Source organism: Gavia stellata, chromosome 10 (genome assembly GCF_030936135.1).
Source record: "Gavia stellata isolate bGavSte3 chromosome 10, bGavSte3.hap2, whole genome shotgun sequence".
NCBI classification, from domain to species: domain Eukaryota; kingdom Metazoa; phylum Chordata; class Aves; order Gaviiformes; family Gaviidae; genus Gavia; species Gavia stellata.
In genome coordinates this window covers 31,454,353-31,475,028 of record NC_082603.1, presented here as the reverse complement: position 1 = coordinate 31,475,028, position 20,676 = coordinate 31,454,353, and the positions used below count along the sequence as shown (strand labels likewise).

The following is a 20,676-nucleotide window of genomic DNA, read 5'->3' as shown; positions in this document are numbered from 1 at the left end:
AAAGTGGGGAATACTGAAGTAGTCATCTAGGTGCCCTCCATCCTTGACTCTCTGTAGCCAGTGGAAAAGAAGTAGCTGCTTCACAGGGAAATTCCTCCCGTCCGTGTGAGTTGCCTCTCTCAGGTGGACATAAATGTACGTCTGGACATCGTTCTTCCGTGTCTGCAGAGGAACTTTAAATGACTTGCAGGTATGATAACTTGTAAATAGTTAGGCTGACGTGGGGTGAGATCTACCACACTGTAAAAACTAAAAGCCAGAATCCATTTTCCAAAGGTTACTTTGAAACTGGGAAGGGTAGTTAATACTGGTTTTCAATAAGGTACGGCTTCTTAAGAAACCAGGACCGTTTGGGCAAATAACTGCTTTCTTGGTGCGTGTGGGATCCCATCGGGGCTGAAGGCATGAAGCATCTTCCTGGCGGTGCCACAAAGCAGAAGTATTCAACATCGTATACGCATCGAGATAGCCGATCTACTTACACAATACTATGCCGTTGTGTGAGGCCATTTGTCAGAAGGTGTCAAAGTACTTTATAGTGTGACTCCTCATGATCTCTGATATCAAGTAATGTAAATACGGTGCAAATGAGGCAGAAAGGAATGAGTCAGATCTCAGAATTTGAACGTACCCACTGAACTCAATTATGAGTGGTGGCTGGTTGCCAAGTCACTTCTCTGACATTGGGATGAAAAGATTGCTTGCTTAATATAATTCTTGTATTTCCCCATCTTTTTGCTGCATCCCTTCCCAGCAAATCCTACTGTCCTGTAGATTTCCTCCACCAGGTGTGCAGCTCAGCTCCAAACACACACTTCTCATGATATCCAGTATCCTCCCAGTATCTCTCCCTTCCTCTGTATCAACTCACACTTCTTGTATCTGTTCCTATTTTCTCTCTGCTCCTTCCTTAGACCAGTTCTCCTATTCTCTGTTCACTGAGAACAGACGTGAAGCCAGACAAAGAAAGCAAGCTTACCCCAAAGAGCTTGTGTTAAGTGGTACACGCTCCACTTCGAAATTGTGGTTCCGTATGTGAAATTAACTGTTCTAAAAAAGTGAAATGTTTAATGAGCTCTTTTTGTCATAATTTCCCATCGTCTCCCCATTATACATCCACATCAAGTTCTACCTGTCACGGTGTTTTTAGTAATAAGAGTCAGACTGTAAATACCCTTCACGGAGACTGTCAGTCACATCACAATAAAACCTTCTCTTCTCATCAAAACGTCTAAACTATCTGCTTACAATTTTATGAAGGCTTTCCACCAACTCATCTTACTGCTGTATCAAGATTCAGGGCGCTATAGCTGATGCCTTACAACGCAGGCAGTCATCTGGCTAGTACCAACTACGCGGAAAATATTAACAAAGCAGGGTGGAATGGAGGGGGGTAATTTGGCTGCCCTGGGGGCAAGGCATGGGAGGGGGAGATGAAGCTGGGCTGGACCCGAGCACGCTCAGGTCTAGAAGCCGTAAGGGCTGCCTGAGCCTTCTGCCCAAAGTAGGAAGCTGCGTTCGGGAAAGCTCGGTTTTAATTCTGGCTGGGATTACAGTGCCGTTTCAGGTCTGATTTGTTCAGGTCTCATGTCAGAGGAAACGTGCCTGGGGTCATCTGGAAGGCGTGGGCAGCCTTGGGCTCCACCAGCTCACGCGGAAAGGCAGTCCCCGGGGTAGTGGCGTACCAAAATGTCTGGCAATAAAGTTGTTCAGCCTTCCAGACAACTCTGAGCATCCTCTGTGAAGTGAATTCTTTCTATGACACTTGGTCTGGAGAAGAGCTGTGTAACTCTGGCTTTTCCCTGACTTTGCATCAGTGGCTTTACAGAAACAACTTGCAGACTGGTGACACTGACTTCAGCCTCCACAGTCAGGCTTTTGGGGTCAAATTTTCAAACATGAGAAGAGAGAGAGTGTACAGACCCAGTCTCTGACCATCTGTGCCTGCAAAGCCGTCTGGTTTTATTTGCCTTTGCTGGAAGAGACACCTGTGTTCAAATGCCCTGACTTAGTTACACTCAATTAAACCCCACGTACAAGGTTTTAACAGCGCGGTGTGGGACATGCTTTTTTAAGAGACACAGCTAGTTGTTGCAAAGTTTGAAAATACATTAGTTTGTTAGAATAATGTCTTGTGGTGTGAGTTTCTTTGATGTTTTAGCGGGCCATTGCTATTTTTTTAGCTAGAAGTGGATATGCATGCCAGTATCTGTAGTGTAGACGTTGCGCTGACTATTCTGAGATGATTTTGTGCAGTGCTGGAAACACCTCTGCTCCATGTGCTCCTCCTCTCAGCTTGCCTTTTGATTTAATACCATTATTAACTGATACTGATGCTGGCTTATAATGGAAATAATAAGCACCATGTCAAAGGTAACATCTGACCCCTGAAGATGAGATGTTGTTGTCACATACATGTCTTCAAGAGCAAGACTTGTGCTGTAGCAGGAGGCCCTTACTGTAACAGCCTCTCCACACATCAGCCATCCGTTTCCGTCTGCTGTGTGGGTACCGTCCCCCTCACGACCTGCATCGCCTTCCCCATGTCATCCTCCGGGCAATCGCGGCAGATGTTGCTAGGTGATCTCCAGCGATGATGCTCACGTTGCACTGTCATGTCTTGAGATACTTGTACCTGTGGGGATTTTTTTCCTTCCTTTGGGGTTTGAGGGGAGCTGCTGGCATTGCAGGAGGGTCCCGCATTCAGTCGGGTCTGGGTGATGCAGGAGAGGCGAATCCCTTGATGTCGTGGGGCAGGTTTGATACATTGGCCAGGTAGCTGAAACATCTATTTTATTTGGACTTTGTGTTAGGTGTGCGTGTTGCCAATCAAGGTCTATCATTATCTGGGATTTAGTTACTTCTACGCTGGAAGAGGTCACTGAGATTTGACAAGGTGTTTTGTCCTTCCTTTTAGCAAGACCCACTGGCCTCATCTTCTGCTGTTTTATACTTTCTGCTTCTGTTTATACCTGTGCAAAATGCAAGGAGAAACTCTGAATAAAAGCCTTTTACCCTCACTCAGCACTGGCATAAACAGCTATGCAGCTGGTAGTGTGGAGTGGATCCACAGCAAAAACCACTTAAAGACCTGAATCTTCGCTAGCAGACTCTGTTCAGCTTCAGCTGAGGTGAGAGGCCAGCGCTGAGACGTTGCTGAAACCCCCACGTCTCTTTTCCAAGGAGAGGAACTAGCCCCCGTCAGGGATGTTTCACAGAGATCACAACCATCAACGTGTGGCTACCGTGCTTGATGGGATGTTAGTTCCCTGATCAAGTGCTGTAATAACTAACTCTGTCTTTGTATTTTTTCGCTTGACTTTGTATCACTTTTTCCTTTTTTTTTTTTTTTTTTTTTGAGCTATTTTTTCTGGGGATATTTTGTGTTTTACTCCTTAATAAAAATTTTAATGGCACAGGAAGCAGAAACCAGGTCCTCCTCCCTAGTCTTCCCAGATTATAGCATCTGTAACATAAAGTGATGAGGTTTCTTCATGTGCATTATATACATGGCTTATGTAGCTCTTGGCACCTGAGCTCAAAGTTAAGGATATTTCAACTGATTTTTGAAAAATTGTTCTTGCAATGCCAGGTATTGTTCTTGCAATGCCATTCAAAAAGCTGTTAACCTGAATTTAGCATCTGATTTCCAACAATCTGGAGGGTTAGATGTTAGAATTAATCCATTGTTAATGTATAAACCATTTAAGATAATGAATCGTAATCTGGATAGTTTCTGAACATTGAAAATATGCCCATGTGAAGCTCTGGTTTCAGTCCATCCATAATTTTATATCCAGCATGTCAAATAGCAGATTTTAATAGTGTAGGAGTACTGTTTCACAGATAAGAATAAAATGTTCTGATTTAATTGTTCTTTTATGTCATGCTGATATTGTGGGCCACATCTTGAGCTCTTTTTAATCCGTAGGAGTTGTCCTGCTAGCAGGCTTTCCATTCCTGTGTTTGTAATACCATTCCCTGAAAATGATCCTAAACCCTGTACCTCCAGCAGAATGATTGCATGCTACATTCAATTTACTTTACTTCCTAGTGCAATCCTTTAGGATTTTGGGACATAATCCCACAGCGTGGGGAAGCTGTAATCCAGCAGCACTGCCCTTGATCAGTTTTTCATCGTTCTCTCTCTGTTTGTACTGTACAAACAACAAGAAACAAGGAAGCAAACAAAAGTTGCAGGTTTTGCCCTGGTGACGTGGTTATCTTGTTGGATATAGGTGACATGGGTGTTAGGATGGCAGATTAGATTTGTACTTTTAATACAGAACTTGGGCGATATAAATAACAAACATTTCAGTGGCCCCTTACAGTTATGCAGCCTGTTAGGTCGCATGTCTAATGGCTTCATGTGTATTTGCATTCCTAAACTTACCTGGATTCCTATACGTTTTCTAGGGTAATATTCTGTCCCTTTCGATATTCTCCAAAGCGGAGAAAAGAGAGTGTAGCTGAACCGTAAGTCTAGCTCATTCATTGTGGGGTAAAGTTCTGTTACATATAGTGAATTTTTGTCTTTTATGCAATAGGACTGATGCAGTTTTTATCTTGACGGCTGCTGATATATTAAGCTGACAGCTGCACGTTGTATTGATTCACAACATTTTGATTTGCTCAGAGTCCTGCAGCTCGTAGTAATTTGCTAAAACAGTTATTTACACACAGTCTGCTTTCTGAGTAGTGAAGTTTATAGCTTTACCTAGTCTGTATCGCCGTATGCATTAAATTATATCAGTTGCATGAGTTGGTGTTTATTTACAAATTAAAGGGAATACACTTCTGGGGAAAGTGCTGTATGCGTTTTGCATCAGTTTGGGGAGACACTGTTGTAAATTTTTGCAGATTCATTCAGTGCTATCCTACGTTATTAAGTACAGAAATACAAAGGTCTTGGCTTTTTTTGACTGCTGAAACTCAGGAGATTTCAAGGTTTCGAAAGTACCATGATGACATGGTGTTCAATAATGAAGGTAGAAATAACTTGTTTCTTGGTTATAGCTCCAGTCACCTGTCATTTTGAAAACCATTAGAAAGACCTGTGTAACTGCGCCTTGTATTTTAAAATAGTAGATGTGGGGTTATTTCTCATTTCCTTCCGTTGTTAAGTTTATTCCCTGCAAGCATCCAAAGCTGTCCCTGCCATCACAGTCTAGAAGTGGAGTTTTGCTCCCACGTGGAAGTTTGGATTCTCATCATCACTTGTTTCTCCAATCTGCAGTTAAAGAAAGCCATCACGTGTCACCAAGGCTGGCTGCACTGTGCCACCTGGGCAGTGCCGTAGTCCCCTGACATTAAAGAGTTCAACTTCCCCCATCTGAGCTCTTACCGTGTCCTGTACCACTGTCCTCATTGCCATTTTCCCCAGGGAGAACCGAGGAGCTACACACTGGGAACAAAAGGTGCGTTACTTTCAGAACTAGGTCTTCAGGCAAGAAATGCCACTGATGCCAATGAATGTGTCGGGCAGTAACTCTGGATGGAAACCTGGCCGAGGCTGACGCTGACATTGAACCAGCCAGCAGCTTGTCGTTGGTCCCTGATTTTCCTGCTCAGACACCCTTCCTCATGCTGAAATGAAATTTGGTGCAGGCTGGCTTTTGCCACTGTATCGGCTGAAATGTTTTGCTCTTCCCCTTTGTTTCCAGTTTTCTGCTGAATGGAGAAATATGTTTCATTTTAATATCTTTGCGTTGCATCAGCCGCATGCAATAAATTGCATGTATTTGTGAAGGTACCTATATCTAAAGCCAGGCTTACGTTTCTAGAAGACAGATGTCAGGGCCTGTTAGTGCATAGTAAATGTAAATTACAACAGCTTTTGTAGCTTCCGTCAACATTTTGAAAGCCTCAGTGTTTAGTTCAACAACATAGTGATATTTCTGGACTTGCAGCATTTCTTTTAAATAGAAGTGCTGTGACTGGTGTATACCATGGTGTATACCATGCTCTCTGAACCCACTGCCTGGGGTCTGGAGAAGATACGGAGGAGGTGACCGTGTGGCTGGGACCTTTGCACCAGCATCCTCTCTGCTGTGGGAACTTTAATAAGCCTGGGTGTTGTGTTGCCTGGAAGCAGCATGGGTCTGGTTCTAAGTTAGAGTGACCCTTTTGGTCTCTTGATTTATTAGAGTCTGTCAGAGAAAAGTGGTAATTGAAGCGTTTTAAATACCATTTCCTATAAGAGTAAATACCTAAAGTACACAAGGAATTCAGAATTAAGTTCCCTTTAAATGAAGAGAAAATAAACAAATGCCTAAGTGTATGTTTTGATCATATGAAGAGATCCTTAATTTAAACGAAGCTATAGAGCAACAGTGAAGCAATTCACTCAAACACTCCTCAATAATCTATTATCACTCAAACACTCCTCAATAATCTATTATGTCAATTATCCTTAACCATGCCACCTCTTTAGCTGTGCAGGGTTGTCTAACAGCTTTTTTAACCAGCACATCCAACACTACCCAGTGAAGAAGCAAAGGAAACTGGACAGTTGGTGAATGGGATGAAGCTCAAGGCTACCCTATAGATGGGTACATTGTACCAAAATCAGTACTAGGGTTTATTACTTCAAATAAAAATACAAAGGAGAAGAATTACCCAAAGAAGAGTGCTCCTGACAAGTAAGATTTACCCCATGAAACTGAAAAGAGAAACTTAAACAGGAGGGTTCCCGTGACTCGTTGGATTCTGAGCACTGGATTTGAACCCTGTGTAAGCGATGGATGTCCAAATACATGTATTTTGGATAAAAATCAATTGGTGTAGTTTTATGGCAGCCCATGTTGCTGATGTGACCTGTACCGGTTGAGAATCAGCCTAAATATTCACAGCAGCCTTACGACTAAAAGGTTGTGCTCGGTTGTACGTGTGTGAATCCGGGTTGATGGTAACATCGTGGCTGCCATTACCTCTGTAACTGGGAAAGGTTGCAGCATTTGAGGATCTTTAGGATCTGTAGGAGGCAGAAGATTGTAAAGGCATTGACAATTTTTTCTTCACACACATATTCTTCAGTGTATTCTCTTTAATTAGGAAGTAATTGAGCAATTCTTTGTTGAGTTATCATGCTACTTCATTAATCCAACAGTAGTTTTACAGGAAAACAATATGCCTGTTGGATGATTTCAGTGTGTCTCAACCTACTAGACGTGGTTTGACTGATGATCGGTTTAGTCACGGTTCTGATGTGCTCCTTCGTTACAGTTCTAATTGTTTTTTAGAATGAGTTGTAGTTAATTAGCAAGCTGCTTGGAGCTCATGGAGCTCATAGTAATATCAACATTTGTTGTATAAGGTTGTGCAAATAACTGGAGCTTTGCTTAACTAGAATAATGATTTGAACCATCAGAAAAAAATATTTGACATAGACAAAATTATTTATATTTGCAACTAAAGTAAGAACAAAAATCTTCAGTTTGACTAACCGTTTGACTTACCGTGTGACTTGTCATTAGACTTCCAGTGTAGAATACATGTTAGAAAAAGGGGATTGGAAATGCAGCAAGGCAGCGCAGTTGGATGATCTCTCTTTCATCTACTGGGCCGAGTGGTACGGCACTTAGCCTGAACACAGGAAACCGAGTTTAAATCCCTCTGCTGTCTTTAAAGATGTGAATAGCTAATACCCAGCTCAAAGGTTAATTACTAATTGCTGGTTATTTGCTATATTTAGTATCCTTCATACTCTTTTTTACTTGCTGAGCTCTGTATCAGAGTGCAAGTTAATTACTGTGGGGTTTTTTCATGCTTGTTAAGCACCGTCTTTGCTTCACAGATTCCTGTGCAATCTGCTGTAGGTGAACCTGCTCTGGCGGGGGGGTTGGACTAGATGATCTCCAGAGGCCCCTTCCAACCCCTGTCATTCTGTGCTTCTGTGTGATTCTCTGAGATTTCAGAACCACATTTTGTAAGACGCTACTTTTATCACCTTGTTTGCAAAGTATAGCAATATTAAGCAGGTTTTCTCATGCTCTAAGTCAGTGTAGGTCCCTTGCCGTTGGTAAAGCCAGACTGAGTAACAGAAGTTGAATATTCTGGCTTGTTATGTATATAGGAGTGAAAGAAGTAAGGTGCTTCACACTCCTGAGTGCAAGAGGCCTGTCTTAGATTTCCCTTTTAAAATCTGAACTTTTGCATTGCTTAGAAAAGATGTTTTTCACAGTACTTGGTGATCCGAGGGAATACTGTAGTGGAGGTGGATCGGTTTTGGTTCAGGTTTATGAAAGCTGCAGTTTACTTCTCTCTTATCACTGCTTCTGTGCTCTTGGTTTTTCTCCAGCTCTTGGATAATATGTTTTTCTTTAGTGAACAGTGAAAAGTGTCGCAAGGAATTTCATTACTGGCTGGAGTGGTTTAAAAAGCTTGCTGCTGCTTTAAGAAGCCAGATTTACATATTTCATCTTTAAAAGATTTACAATATGTCTCACATGCCTGTATAGAAAGATGGAGCTTTCATTATAGGTTTAATGTTGCTGCAATACAAGGATTAATACTCTTCCCTCCGCCTCAGTCTGCGCAGCTGGTCGCAAGTGACTGGTGTGTTCTTGGTTGACTAAGCTGTAGGGGTGTTTTCGTATTCAAGGAGATGCATTTTTGAATAATTAAAGCAAGCTTTTACATCACTCTGTGGAGAAATCCACAGACAGCAATCCTAGAGAAAGATCAAGGACTGGAGCATCTTTCCAGGCTTCTGGTTATTTTCCGTCGTGCACTGGGGAAGGAGGGAGGGGGTTGTTGACTTTAATTGTGAAGGTTAAGCACTTTGTGTCGAAAAGCCGAACTGAACGAAGGCTCGAAGGGCCACATCGTGCCCGGAGTAGCTGTGTTGCAGCCTCGGCACGGTCGCCGTTGCAGGCTGTTCCATGCTGTAATAGACAGGGATATTTCACCCTTAGGAAGTGTCTCCTCACCAGTGTGCGATGCAGAACACGAGCTGATGGAAGATGCAGCTCAAGTGCTACGTGATAATTGGGCACTTGGGGATGTGCCGTGACATGTTGGGCAAATGTTTTCTGCAAGGTCCCGCTGTAGCACAGGTGGGAATTTCTAATGGTCCGTTGAACGCTGCGCACATGTTTCCTCTGTGCTGAGACATGGTTATTTCTCAGTTGGTTTCGCAGAGCGAGCGGTGTGGCTGGGGGCAGGGTCCGCTTCAGAGCGACACGAGCTGCATCCCTGGATGCTGGAGGATGGGGGATTAAACAAGGGGCTCTTCTGTCAGAACAAAAAGTGATTAACCACTGGCCAAAACTGGTCCCTCCTGAAGGTGTAAACCCTTCTGATGTCATTTTAAGAATATTTTCAAGGCCTGTGGACGACTTTGAATAAATGGACACAGCTTTTTTCACGCTTCCCTTACCTGGGGCTGGGGGAACCCGCTGTCAGCTCCAAGAAGGTACGGGACCGGGGCCTTTGCTGGTTGCGCACAATGGCATTTTCTTCTTTTCACTTTGCCTTTTGCCAGGCTTTTTTTTTTTTTTTCCTTCAGGTCTGTGATGAGATGTGGGGGGGTGGAAAAAGCATTCTAGACTGTTTCTGAGATTTTTAAACTTCTTTGTTTTAAGATGGCATGGGATTACCGGATGGTACTTGTATGAAGCTTCTCAGTCATCTAAGATTCGATTTTTGAAAACTTGCTGTTAAGTTTGTTTTGTAAGAAGTGAAGTCTCTAACACTTTAATAAATGTTACCTGAAATTTAGCATTCTAATGACACTGAAGTCATAATTTGTGTTAAAAGTGTCGATGGATATAGATATGTATGTATGTGTGGGCAGTATACTCCCACATATATTTACACACACACGAACTATGGATTTAAATATAACTTGAATTGACTTCTGTAAGTAATGTTAAAAATTACTGTGGAAAGAAAATATTCATCTTAAATATGTTTACCTTGATGTTATAGTTCTCCTAGTTAAGAGGAAGCTGTGTTTTTCTGCAAATACTGGCTTTTAGAGCTTTTGTTGTCCAAAACTCGATTATTTTTTTTTCACCCTGAGGATGTTAAGACCATTCTTTCACCAAGCCAGTGGAAAGTTCCATTAATGTAAGCAGGATCAGACCTCACTGGGTACGCTTATTGCTGAATTATTAAATATCTGGGAAAATAGTTATGATGCAAGCGGTGAAATTGTCTTCTACACTAGAAGATGAGATTTAGCATAAATAAAGTGTACATTTGCCCCACATCCCTGCAGCATTCAAACTCACCGTTTTGACTGTGTGATTTCATATCTGTGCTCACTGCAAGGTGGAAAGTGTTTCCATTTCAATAGTGAAGTCAATAATTATGGAGGTTATCATTTTCATGCTCAGAAATTCATGTCATTTTCATAAATCATTCATTTCATTTCATAAATCATGCTTTACAGCTGCAGAATGGAAACTTATTGCTGGACATTGATGAAAATCTTGTTTCAGTCACTCAGGTAAGGTCGTGACACTAAAAATGTTTTAAGGAAATATAGATGAAATCACCTATAGCAATAGTGCAATTTGAAAATGTTCGGCTTGGGATTAACTTCACTGGAACATAGCTAATACAGGGTGTGAATAATTTAAAAAAAGCATTATGGGTGAAATCAGTTCTGTAGTGACAGTGAAATCACAAAAATAAAAGATAAATATTTGGTGTCCAGAATCTCATATGCCGCAAGCGGATGAAACTATGTCTATGTCAGAGAAGTTGCATTCATTTATTCTGAGAATTGGGTGGTAGGAATAAGCTAGATACAGAATCCAGAGCTGAACCATTTGGGTCTTTAAAATCCCACTTCCAAGTGTTGCCGTTTAAGACTGTCTCTAGTAAGTAAACGATGAAGTTGTGTTCCCACTAAATTTCTATTTACATCTTCGGACATAGTTCTACAGCTCCTGTTGCATATAAGGTTGCTATTTTGTGTGAAATAACTCCCCTGTAAATATATTCCTTTTCCTTGGGGAATATTGTGAATGGGGGTTTATTACAACAAATAGTGAAGTCAGCTTTCCTATCACTCTCCAGCTGCCTGTTTAGAAATCCATCTGCAGAGTTTCTCTTAAGAGCTTTAACAGAATTATATATGTGAAGAGTTTCCAAAGATCCATCACCTTGAGGCACTCTGAAAAGTATTATTATTCCCATTTTACAGAGGTATCGAGGCATAGAGATAGGAGTTGCCAGCTTTCAAATACATACCATATAATCCTGAGTTCAAAAGTACGCTCACTACCAATTTTCAGTATTGATATGAAACATATAATACTTTTTCCACAAAAAATGTATAACTTAGCAGGCACTTCCTCTTAGTCTGTGTAACCACATGTGCCCTGCCCTTTCACATCTCCTCTGGCTTGCTCCCCTGCTTCCTCACCTGGGATGGAAGCCCTGGGGGAGCCTTTGCTCATGGCCTCCTCGAAAGGACGCAAGCTATTCCTTAGCAAGCCAGCGAAGAGAAAACAGTGAAAAGCTCACCAGTCATCCAGGCAACGGGCAGGTTTAGGGGTGGTGCTGAACAAATAATTTGGAGACATGAGAAGAAAGTGGCTCTTTCTTTAATTTGGTGTCACTTAGCATCTCTTGAGGCAGTAGTGCCTACAGCAGCCTTGAAGTGATTTCCAAATGAGGGCTGCTGCTGTCATTATTCCAACTTTTCTGGGCATTTGCCTAGTGTGTTTGCACACACTGCAGAAGTGACTTATGGGGGTTTTTTTTTGGCTGAAGCTACCTTTAGCAGTATTTTTGTAATGTACGCTAGAATCGGTATACCCTGAAGAAAACGTGGATTTTCTTTTTTCTTCCTTCTTCCATTTCATGTAGATAGTTAGCAGGATATGTAAGCCCGTAAGAAGAAAATATATTGTCATAGCACTAAAGCAATGTGATCTATTTAATAAAAGACATGATATGAGGAAATGTGAAATAATTCATCCCGAGGTACATCGTTAGACATAAAGCTGAGAATCAACCAAGCTGCTAGACAAATTCCAGGTCTAAGTGATAGTAGCATTGCTTTTGTATGTGGGAATAGAGGCTGGATTGCAAAAATGTATAAACCTTTGAAATTATTATGTTTTGAATGATAGTCTTATTTCTTAATGAATCACTTATAATAGACAGTTGAGGGCGGGGAAAAAATCTTAGGGCGATCTTGCTCCTTTGGTAGGTTGTAAAGACTGACCAGCCAGTGTGATTAATGTCCAAAGTGCTAAGTGGCTGCTTTTGCAGGTCAAGACTCAACTGAATTTCAAACATATATATGTGATAAGAGGCTGCAAGATTGATGTGCCTAAGCTGCGGAGGAGATTCCATGAACTGAATTAAGATTTGCATTAAATCTCATTCATAATGAGAATTGTGGCTTTCCACATGTGTGGGTGTGATTGAGTATGATGCAGGGGAGAAGGAAAACCAGTAAGGAGAAGAAAGGTAGTGGAGAAGGAGTAGTTCGTGAGTTCCCATCAAAGCTTTCCAGAACAACCACCCTCATAAGGAAGGTAGATAGGGTTTAGGTTTCCTGCAGAGCTATAAGGGATCTGTGCTTTAGTATCCCTGGACTCCAGCTGAACTGATTTGCAGATGTAGGTGGGTGGAAGAGAGTGATTTTACTCCAGAACATGTGAAGGAGCTTTGATTATGCAGCCACTCAAGGTGCTCCTTACCATGAAAGTGCTTTTTCTCTTCTGGTCCAGTTGAGTCACCTATTTTGAGTCACCTATTTTGAGTCACCTATTTTGAGTCACCTATTTTGAGATCAAACTGAAGGATGCCCTGAGAAAACATTTCTAGCATGAGTTAAATGTAGAGCTACAAACTTCCAATAACCCAGTTGTGCATCCTCCTTCAAGTCCACTTATCCAGGTCACACCTGTCCCATGGGCAAGGGGAAGTCAGGCAGCACTTTTAAAGCCCTTCCCTTCTGTATCCTTCTGCCACTTCCACAGTCTGCTGCCGTGGTTTAAGACCTTGAAATGGGGGTTTAGAAAAGGAGCCAGGGAAAAGGCCTGGCCATAAATCATGCTTGGTGCTCACTGGTGTTAAGGGCAGAGCAGTAATGCATCCAGTACCATTCTGGATAGTTTGTTCACGCTTTATTCGGGGTTTTTATGGTGGAAAATGCCCTACAGAATCATTTTATAGGGTCAGCTGCTGGCTATTTGGGTCCACCAGCAATATCAAAATCCCACAGCTTGAACCCATGTGCTTCCTCCATATAGGACTTGACATTTGAAGCCTGCATGGCTTTTGGGGCATTTATATTGCTAGCTGTTACTAGTTAACTTTACAGGTTGTAACTAGTTAATTCACAGTTTCTTCTCCTCAAAAGATAAATGGAATTATTTTTTTTCTCTTCACAGGCTGTTACCCAACTAGAGCTTTTTGGGGACATGTCCACTCCTCCTGATGTAACCTCTCCCCCAGTGAGTATCTAGGGAAACTGGACTGTGCATTTTTCTACATGCTTCTTTCAGCACATTTATTGAGCACATTTACAGTTCAGCCACTCCAGTAGGGAGGATTTCGAAGTAGTTTTTATGTTGCGAGAAAATGAAAGTAAAGCAAATTGAATATGGAGTCACTGCTTCATGATGATGTGCAAAAATAGTTTCAATTTTTATTTTTCTGATATAGGGCTAGGTGTCACATAAGATATAACCCGAGCTGCAGATCTCCGTCCCTGGTGTTTGTCAGAGGTGCATGCTTCACTGCTCTCTGTCTCTCCACTGCACTGCAGGAAGATCCAGTTACAGCCGTATATATCATGTCTCTTTGGTTCCACCAAGCACATATCCCAGAACTGCCATTAAAAGAAGGAAGACTTTTGTCTTGTCAATAAAATCGTCAAGAGAGAGAGGGCTGAATGTGTTCTGAGGGCAAACAAAATCTTCTCAAAATGCTTTTCTGCATCGTAAAAGGAAAAAACAATAATTTTCCTATAAAGTTTTTTAACATTACATTAAACTGTAGGGGAGTATGAATATACTGAGAAAATTGAGGTGCTGTGAAGTCACCAGCCTCAGATCTCCAAGGTATTCTGGAGCATGTCTGGGACTAGATGTTCAAAGTCCTGTCTCCTCATCCTTAGCTTGCTCAGTTAGATTGGATTTCTCCTTTAATGTAGACCTATGGTTCTGGTCCTGTTGGTTAGTTGGAAGCAATATTTATTCACTTTCCCATAAATTCTACAGATACTTCATTTGCCTTTACTGTTTCTTCTGTTAATGCCTTGGTCACTGCCTCGACTGGTTATCACCTAATACCTAGAATCACAAGTCTGTATGTTTTGGAGAAAGAAATGATGTCAGTATTTTTTGCATGTAATATATTCCAAGCAAATTTTATTTCTTTTTTTTTCCCCTCTAATACAAAGTCTCTCATTTTCTTTCTTTTTCTCCCATCTCCAGCAAATTCTAATACTGTTATTTCTGTTACTTCTTTCCTTCTCCATCTTTCCATTCTTTTTTCTTTCTTCTCTCCAAACCTGTAGTTTTTGAGTTACGGATGATGCAACAGCAAAGTATGTGCTGCAGAAGCTGCAGCTGATAAGTCATCATTGTATTTTATTCCTGTTTTCTTGCAGACTCCTGCTACTCCAGGTGATGCCTTTATCCCATCTTCATCCCAGTCAATTCCTGCTAGTACAGACATGTTTGGTTCTGTACCTTTCAGCACTGCTGCCGTACCCTCAGGTAAGAAATCGGGGGAAATACGGGCTTGACTCAAATTTGGTGATCAGTTCTCAGCTCTGGTTTGCGTTTCAGTACTCAGGGTGTTAATTTAGTACGGCGGAAGTGGGGAAGGATTTTGAGGAGAGCGCTGCAGGGCAAGGCAAAACAAGTCTTCAACAAGCAGGGAGTACGTTATTTTGAATTTACCCACATTTTTTACAATAAAAGCCAAAAAAGTTACTGGGAGTTCAACGATGGATAACATACCTTCTAGTTACAGTAGCAAGAGAGAAAAAAGCATTTAGTTTAGCTTTGCTTTCTTTGCAGTAGCAATGAATATCCTGTGCTGTCTCCAGTAAATAGAGAATGAGACAGGGAGAATTTGATTGCATTTCAAAGGTATTCCACTTAGTCAAATCCTGATACTTCCCTTAGACTTTCCTGCGTTCCTCAAAGTGCTCCAAATTCAAAAGCTGTGTAGCGTTCTGCAGACACGCAAGGCATGTGGTTTCGACTGCTGATCTCTCCCTGGGATACTCGGAGCACAGCAAGAGCAGCGCTCTCAGTTCCACTTAAGGAAAAAAGAAGGAGGAGGAGTGCCTTGAATCATTCAACAGTGACTTTCTAATTGGTTAACTTCTTCTCTGATGGGCTGCGTTGCAGCATCAGATCATCTACTGCATCTCAGAAAGGTTACACTGATGGTGAAGTGTTTGGGGATAATATCAGATGAAAACCCTCGCTGCTTGGATGAGGTTACAGTGAGGGCAAGATAAAAGGACATCTGGAGAATCCATAATAGCCATCTATTGAAATAGATATATATCTGAGTTACTGTTCTTTCATCACTCAGTAATTCAGTCTGTCAAAGTTTTGTTTCTCTTTTATTTTTCTTTTGGGCTTTTCCCTTTATGATTTTGCAACTGCCCTTACATTTAGCATTACAAAGCAGCCTAGAAATAAAGCGAAGAGGAAAAGGTACAGGAGGACTCAGAAGAAAACTCGGGTTAGAAACTGGAGTTTTAAAGCTACGACAGTATTAAAAGTAAAAGAGGGGTTGCATATTGTAAAGTATTAGCAGTAAGTCATTAATTTAAATGTGAAACAGCGTATCTGTAAAGCATGATACTTCTATCAGTGGAACATAATTGTATTACGTCGTTTAATTTGTAACATTTTTTTACAGTAGTTCTAGTTTCACATTATTTTTTGTCATTGTAAATAGCAAAGAGACCTGATCATATAATTCCTATACAGCCAAACTCTTGGTAGCTTGAAAAGGGGGTTCAGGTCTGACAGGAAGCAATTATAATTTTAGTTTTAATCTTTAATTTCCTCCCCAACTAGCATGATACCTGGAGCAGTTTGTTATTAGGTATGTAGTACAGGAGAAGCTCAGGACCTTTTTGATATTCTCAAGTAACCGGGTAATAAATAATGTGTTGTGGGTTTTTTTTAATCGGAATTCATCTGAGCTCTGTCTTTTTGTTATGCAATTTGAGACACTTGCTTTCCTCTTCGGAGTCCCAACGCTTTGAACTGTGACTGTGTCAGAAGAGATGGCACAGAGTCTTTCTCTTGCAACAAGGTCACACTGTCATTAGAGGGCCCTTGAGCTGTTACCTAGCATGTATGAAGGTGCTTCCCTGTAACTTCAAACCCGTTTTGTCGCTGTGCCATTGGCAGGAGTTGGCTGGTGTTCGAGTCGCTCTCCCTAACAAAGACTAAAAGCAAAAAAGATGGGGAATTGCAGCAAAGCTGCGCAGAGGGGAGGGAGTCCTGGGCATCCTCTTCCTTCCCTCTTCTTGCACTGGCTGCTCGTTTTTTAGCAGCGTATGGGCTGCTCTGAAAAGATGAACTCCATCCCAACCTGACCCACTGCGCCGTGTTCGGTCCCAGAGATCCCTGTCCCGGGAGGAACGGGACAGGCAGAGGTGAAAGGCGGAGGATGGGGGCAGTCAGGGTAGCAGCAAGAAGAGCCTGCAGAGCTCAGTGGCGAGGAGCGGGGTTGTGCTGCAAGCGGGTGGGTTTAGGCAATGTTTTGGGAGCTCCTGTGGTTCTGGTAAGGGGTTTGACCAAAGGGATCCTGGCTGCGCTTTGAGAGAGGCCCGGGGAAGGGAGCTGCCAGATGGCCGGCTGCCGACAAGGACCACGCACACAGGTCTTCACAGAGCCAAGGGGGTGCTCACTGAGGAAAAGAACTTTTTTGTTCAGATGAGGGGAAGGATTATTGCCAGTAGCCACCAATTTGTGGTTTTTTATACAAGTATTTGTTCAGTGATGTGAATTCAACCATGTCTTTCAGTTTTCTTTTTAAGTGTGCTGAAGCTCTGGGAACACTAATGTAGCCTGCATGTTTCTGATTTATTTTGTAGCTTTTTCTGCATGCTCTTGACAGTAGTGTTAAAATCTTTCATCTTTTTTTCTTTTTCCCCTGCTCTCTTTATTCTTCGAAGGTTATGTTGCCATGGGAGCTGTTCTGCCCTCATTCTGGGGACAGCAACCACTTGTTCAACAGCAGTTGGCCATGGGTGCTCAGCCTCCAGTTGCTCAGGTGATGCAGGGAGGACAGCCGATAGCGTGGGGCCAACCCGGTATTTTTCCTCCTACTCAGCAACCGTGGCCATCTGTAGCTGGTCAGTTCCAACCAACTGCCTTCATGCCAACACAAACTGTTTTGCCTTTACAAGCAGCCATGTTTCAAGGTACCATTGCTCCTATAGCTACTGTTCCACCCACAAGTGATTCCAACAGATCAAGTCCACAGACAGACAGGCCCAGACAGAAAATGGGAAAAGAAATGTTTAAAGATTTCCAGATGGCTCAGCCTCCACCAGTGCCATCAAGAAAACCAGATCAGCCTTCCCTCAGTTGTACCTCAGAGGCCTTCTCAAGTTACTTTAACAAAGTTGGGATGGCACAGGAAGCAGATGATTGTGATGACTTTGACATCTCTCAGTTAAATTTGACTCCTGTGACTTCCACAACACCATCTACAAATTCACGTGAGTATTTATATGCTTTCAGCCATACCTTTATTCAGACGTGACTCCTCCACAAAGCTGCTTTTTTCTTTTTCATACAGTAAATTGCAACGCAGATATGGACTGAGAACCTTCCTGCATGGTCTAGCTTATTAAATGTGTTCCAGCCATAAAGAAAAGTATCAGAGAGGAAGTTCAGAGACCGTTGAAATCAACAGCCCCGATAGCTGCAGTCTGAAATTCAATTTCTGAGAAGACAGTAGTATATGTTCTGTGCTAGGGACATGCAAGCTGGTTGGAAAATGCCCATGACAGTCAGCCTTACAAATGGTTTCACTTATGTCCCATTCAAGCCATACTTTGCAGAAATTAGGGGATGGGTATTTATTTTAATAGCTTGATGTATTGGACATGTGAGGAAATTCATTGAAGAGCTGTAAAATAAGCTTATCATGTTCATAGCATGCAGATGGGGGATTTTGCAGGTTGCTGAAAAGAGGAATTCATGAGACACAGACTTACCAGGGGCCAGCCGGAGACCTTCTGTTTCGCTTACCTGCCGTAGGGCAGGCGACTCATGCATTCTTAATGTAATGTAGTGGCATGTCCCTGGTTCCTAAAGACATACGCCAGATGCAGCCAAACTTAATTTGGAAGCTGCTGAATGAAATCAAATATATGGAACTGATAATGACTACTGTGTTCAAATTTACCTCTTATGGCTCCTAGTGAGAAAATAATTTTCAGGGGTAATAAAAGTTGAGGGCTCTAAAGCATGAGCAAATTTTGTGCTGCTGTGCCTTTCTGAACAAATTAACAGATATCTATTCTGTTGCTGTTACCTTAATCTTTGTTTAGCTCCAACCCCTGCACCCAGACAGAGTTCTCCATCAAAATCATCAGCATCTCATACCAGTGATCCTGCTGCGGATGACCTCTTTGAAGAGGGGTTTGAAAGCCCAAGCAAAAGTGAGGAGCAAGAGGCTGTGAGTATCAACAAGGTTTCTAAATACTGATTAGCTCTTTTTAGCTAGAAAAGACAGAAGTTACTTAAAAGCTGTGTGGTAGTGTCAGAAATAACTGTTCTAATAGGGCTGGGTGGTCTTTAAAGGGGAGCTGCAGACAGCATTCACTTCCCAGTTCAGTTTTAATAGCTAAAAGCATGACATTTCTGTTGGTATGCACTAATATTGCATACAAGGAACCAAACTCAGTTCCTATGTGGGGTTATATATCTTAGTTGTATCCAATGTCCTTTTTAGCATACCAGCATTCACTTGTTGATGGTAAGGGAGTCCGATGTAAAACAACGTACATGCTGAGACTGCAGAAAGATATGTGAGATTTTGTGTTAAAAGATGATGGTTGATGTTGTCTTGCACATTCTTGCCATCCCAGTTGCTTGCCTAGTTACATTCCTCAATGTTCTGGCCCTAAATATGTGATTTCTTTGCCTTAGACTCAGTGGACCAAAGTAAGAAAAGTTATCCAAGCAATGACCTTAAATCACAAGGCATCTTAGGCAGATAAGAGCCTAAGTGAGCTGAAGGCAAGAAGGAGTCTATACAAAAAAAGGACCCCAAGGTACAAAATAACGCAACCTTGGACTTTTTCTGATTCACATAGATTGACTGGCTTTCAGAGCCTTTTGCAGTTCTGGTTTGTCTGATCCAGTACCTTCTGAAGTCTGTGGCAGCTCCTGCACGGGCTCCAGCAGGTACTGGTGTGGTCCTTTCCTGCCTGCATCAGCTATAGGAAACCGTTACGGCTTTTGAGAACATACCAGCAGTGAGGTCTCACTTTCTGGTTTTCATGAGATAGGATGTACTTGTTATGCCCACAGCATGAAAATAACCTCGTGTTGACTTTTCACTTTCTTATTGTTGAGAAAAAAAGGTGTTATGTTCTTGTATTCTAGCCTGATGGGTCTCAGGCCTCATCCAACAGTGATCCATTTGGTGAGCCAACTGGTGATACTATAAGTCCACAGGTCGGTAGCTAGATAGCGCAGGTTGGGGTAGGTATCTGTCCTTTTTTTCTCTACACCTTGAGGTGCTCACTTATTCTTCCACCAGTGCCTACCATTGCTTTCATGGATGCATGGTTTGTTTTTCCTTTTCATCTCTTCCGTTTTTCCTCTCCATTATCCACAGTGTATTCCTCATGCTCAGTGGTTTGCATGGCTTTTGCCATTCACTAAGTGTTGCAACTTATGCAAATATGTGTGTTTCAGCTGCCTGCATGCTTTAAAGAAATGTAGACTTATTTTACTTTGTGTTCAAATTCTAAGGGGAAACAGGGAAACTGAGCCGTTACTAACAATGTGTTAGGCAGAACATCTTTTTTATCAAATCCACTCTGGCCTTTAGTCAGATGTAATATATTAAATGGAATAAGACATCTTATCCATAGACGTAACAAACATTATGTAATGATACATGAACACCTCTACCCTAAATCAATGTGATAATCAGTAGAAGCAGCACATTTATTATCTGCATGTAAAAAATATTGAAATGGGCTTGTGTATTTTTATCTCCAACTGCAAATTAAAAACATCTGAAAATTACGATCACTCATATTACCATTGGCATACTGATGTTTTAAAAATTATTCATGAAATGTAAGTCATTTAAATCCAGACAGACGGGAAAGATGATCTTTTCATCTTTTGTGTTACAGAACACATTAGAAAATGTGGCTGCTAGTGAACGTTCAGTGATTTGTTTCAGTACAGTATATATGTTTTACCAAAAAGACAGTAAACCTACAAAGTTTTATGAGTGCTGAGCATTGTTATTCCATCCAAATACTCTCTGGTGTTACTATTTGAAGGATATGTTTCATTATCTTCTCCCTGTCTGCCATTCATGTTTTGTATTACCCAAATACGTGATCTGATACGGCTTCTGTGCTTCAGCACGGAGCTCCTGGAGCAAATCCATACCAATGGTAGAACCTTCTTTATTTTTGTACAGAAATTGCACTGTGTTTACCAGTCACTTATCCACCCTGAGCCA

General features: G+C 41.8%; 1 protein-coding gene across 4 annotated transcripts in view; it reads left to right on the top strand.

The window, feature by feature from the left end:
* Window positions 1-20,676, top strand: part of DAB1 (DAB adaptor protein 1) — a 121,133-nt gene that overhangs the window by 91,562 nt on the left and 8,895 nt on the right. For 2 of the 4 annotated variants that reach the window (XM_059822184.1, XM_059822183.1), the window contains exons 9-13: window positions 13,362-13,424; window positions 14,585-14,693; window positions 17,129-17,677; window positions 18,515-18,642; window positions 19,575-19,658. In XM_059822184.1, coding sequence (XP_059678167.1) covers window positions 13,362-13,424; window positions 14,585-14,693; window positions 17,129-17,677; window positions 18,515-18,642; window positions 19,575-19,658 — 933 coding nt within the window. Of the gene's footprint in view, window positions 1-10,396; window positions 10,454-13,361; window positions 13,425-14,584; window positions 14,694-17,128; window positions 17,678-18,514; window positions 18,643-19,574; window positions 19,659-20,676 lie in introns of those variants that run through there. The other 2 variants (XM_059822182.1, XM_059822185.1) reach the window with 2 other exon arrangements.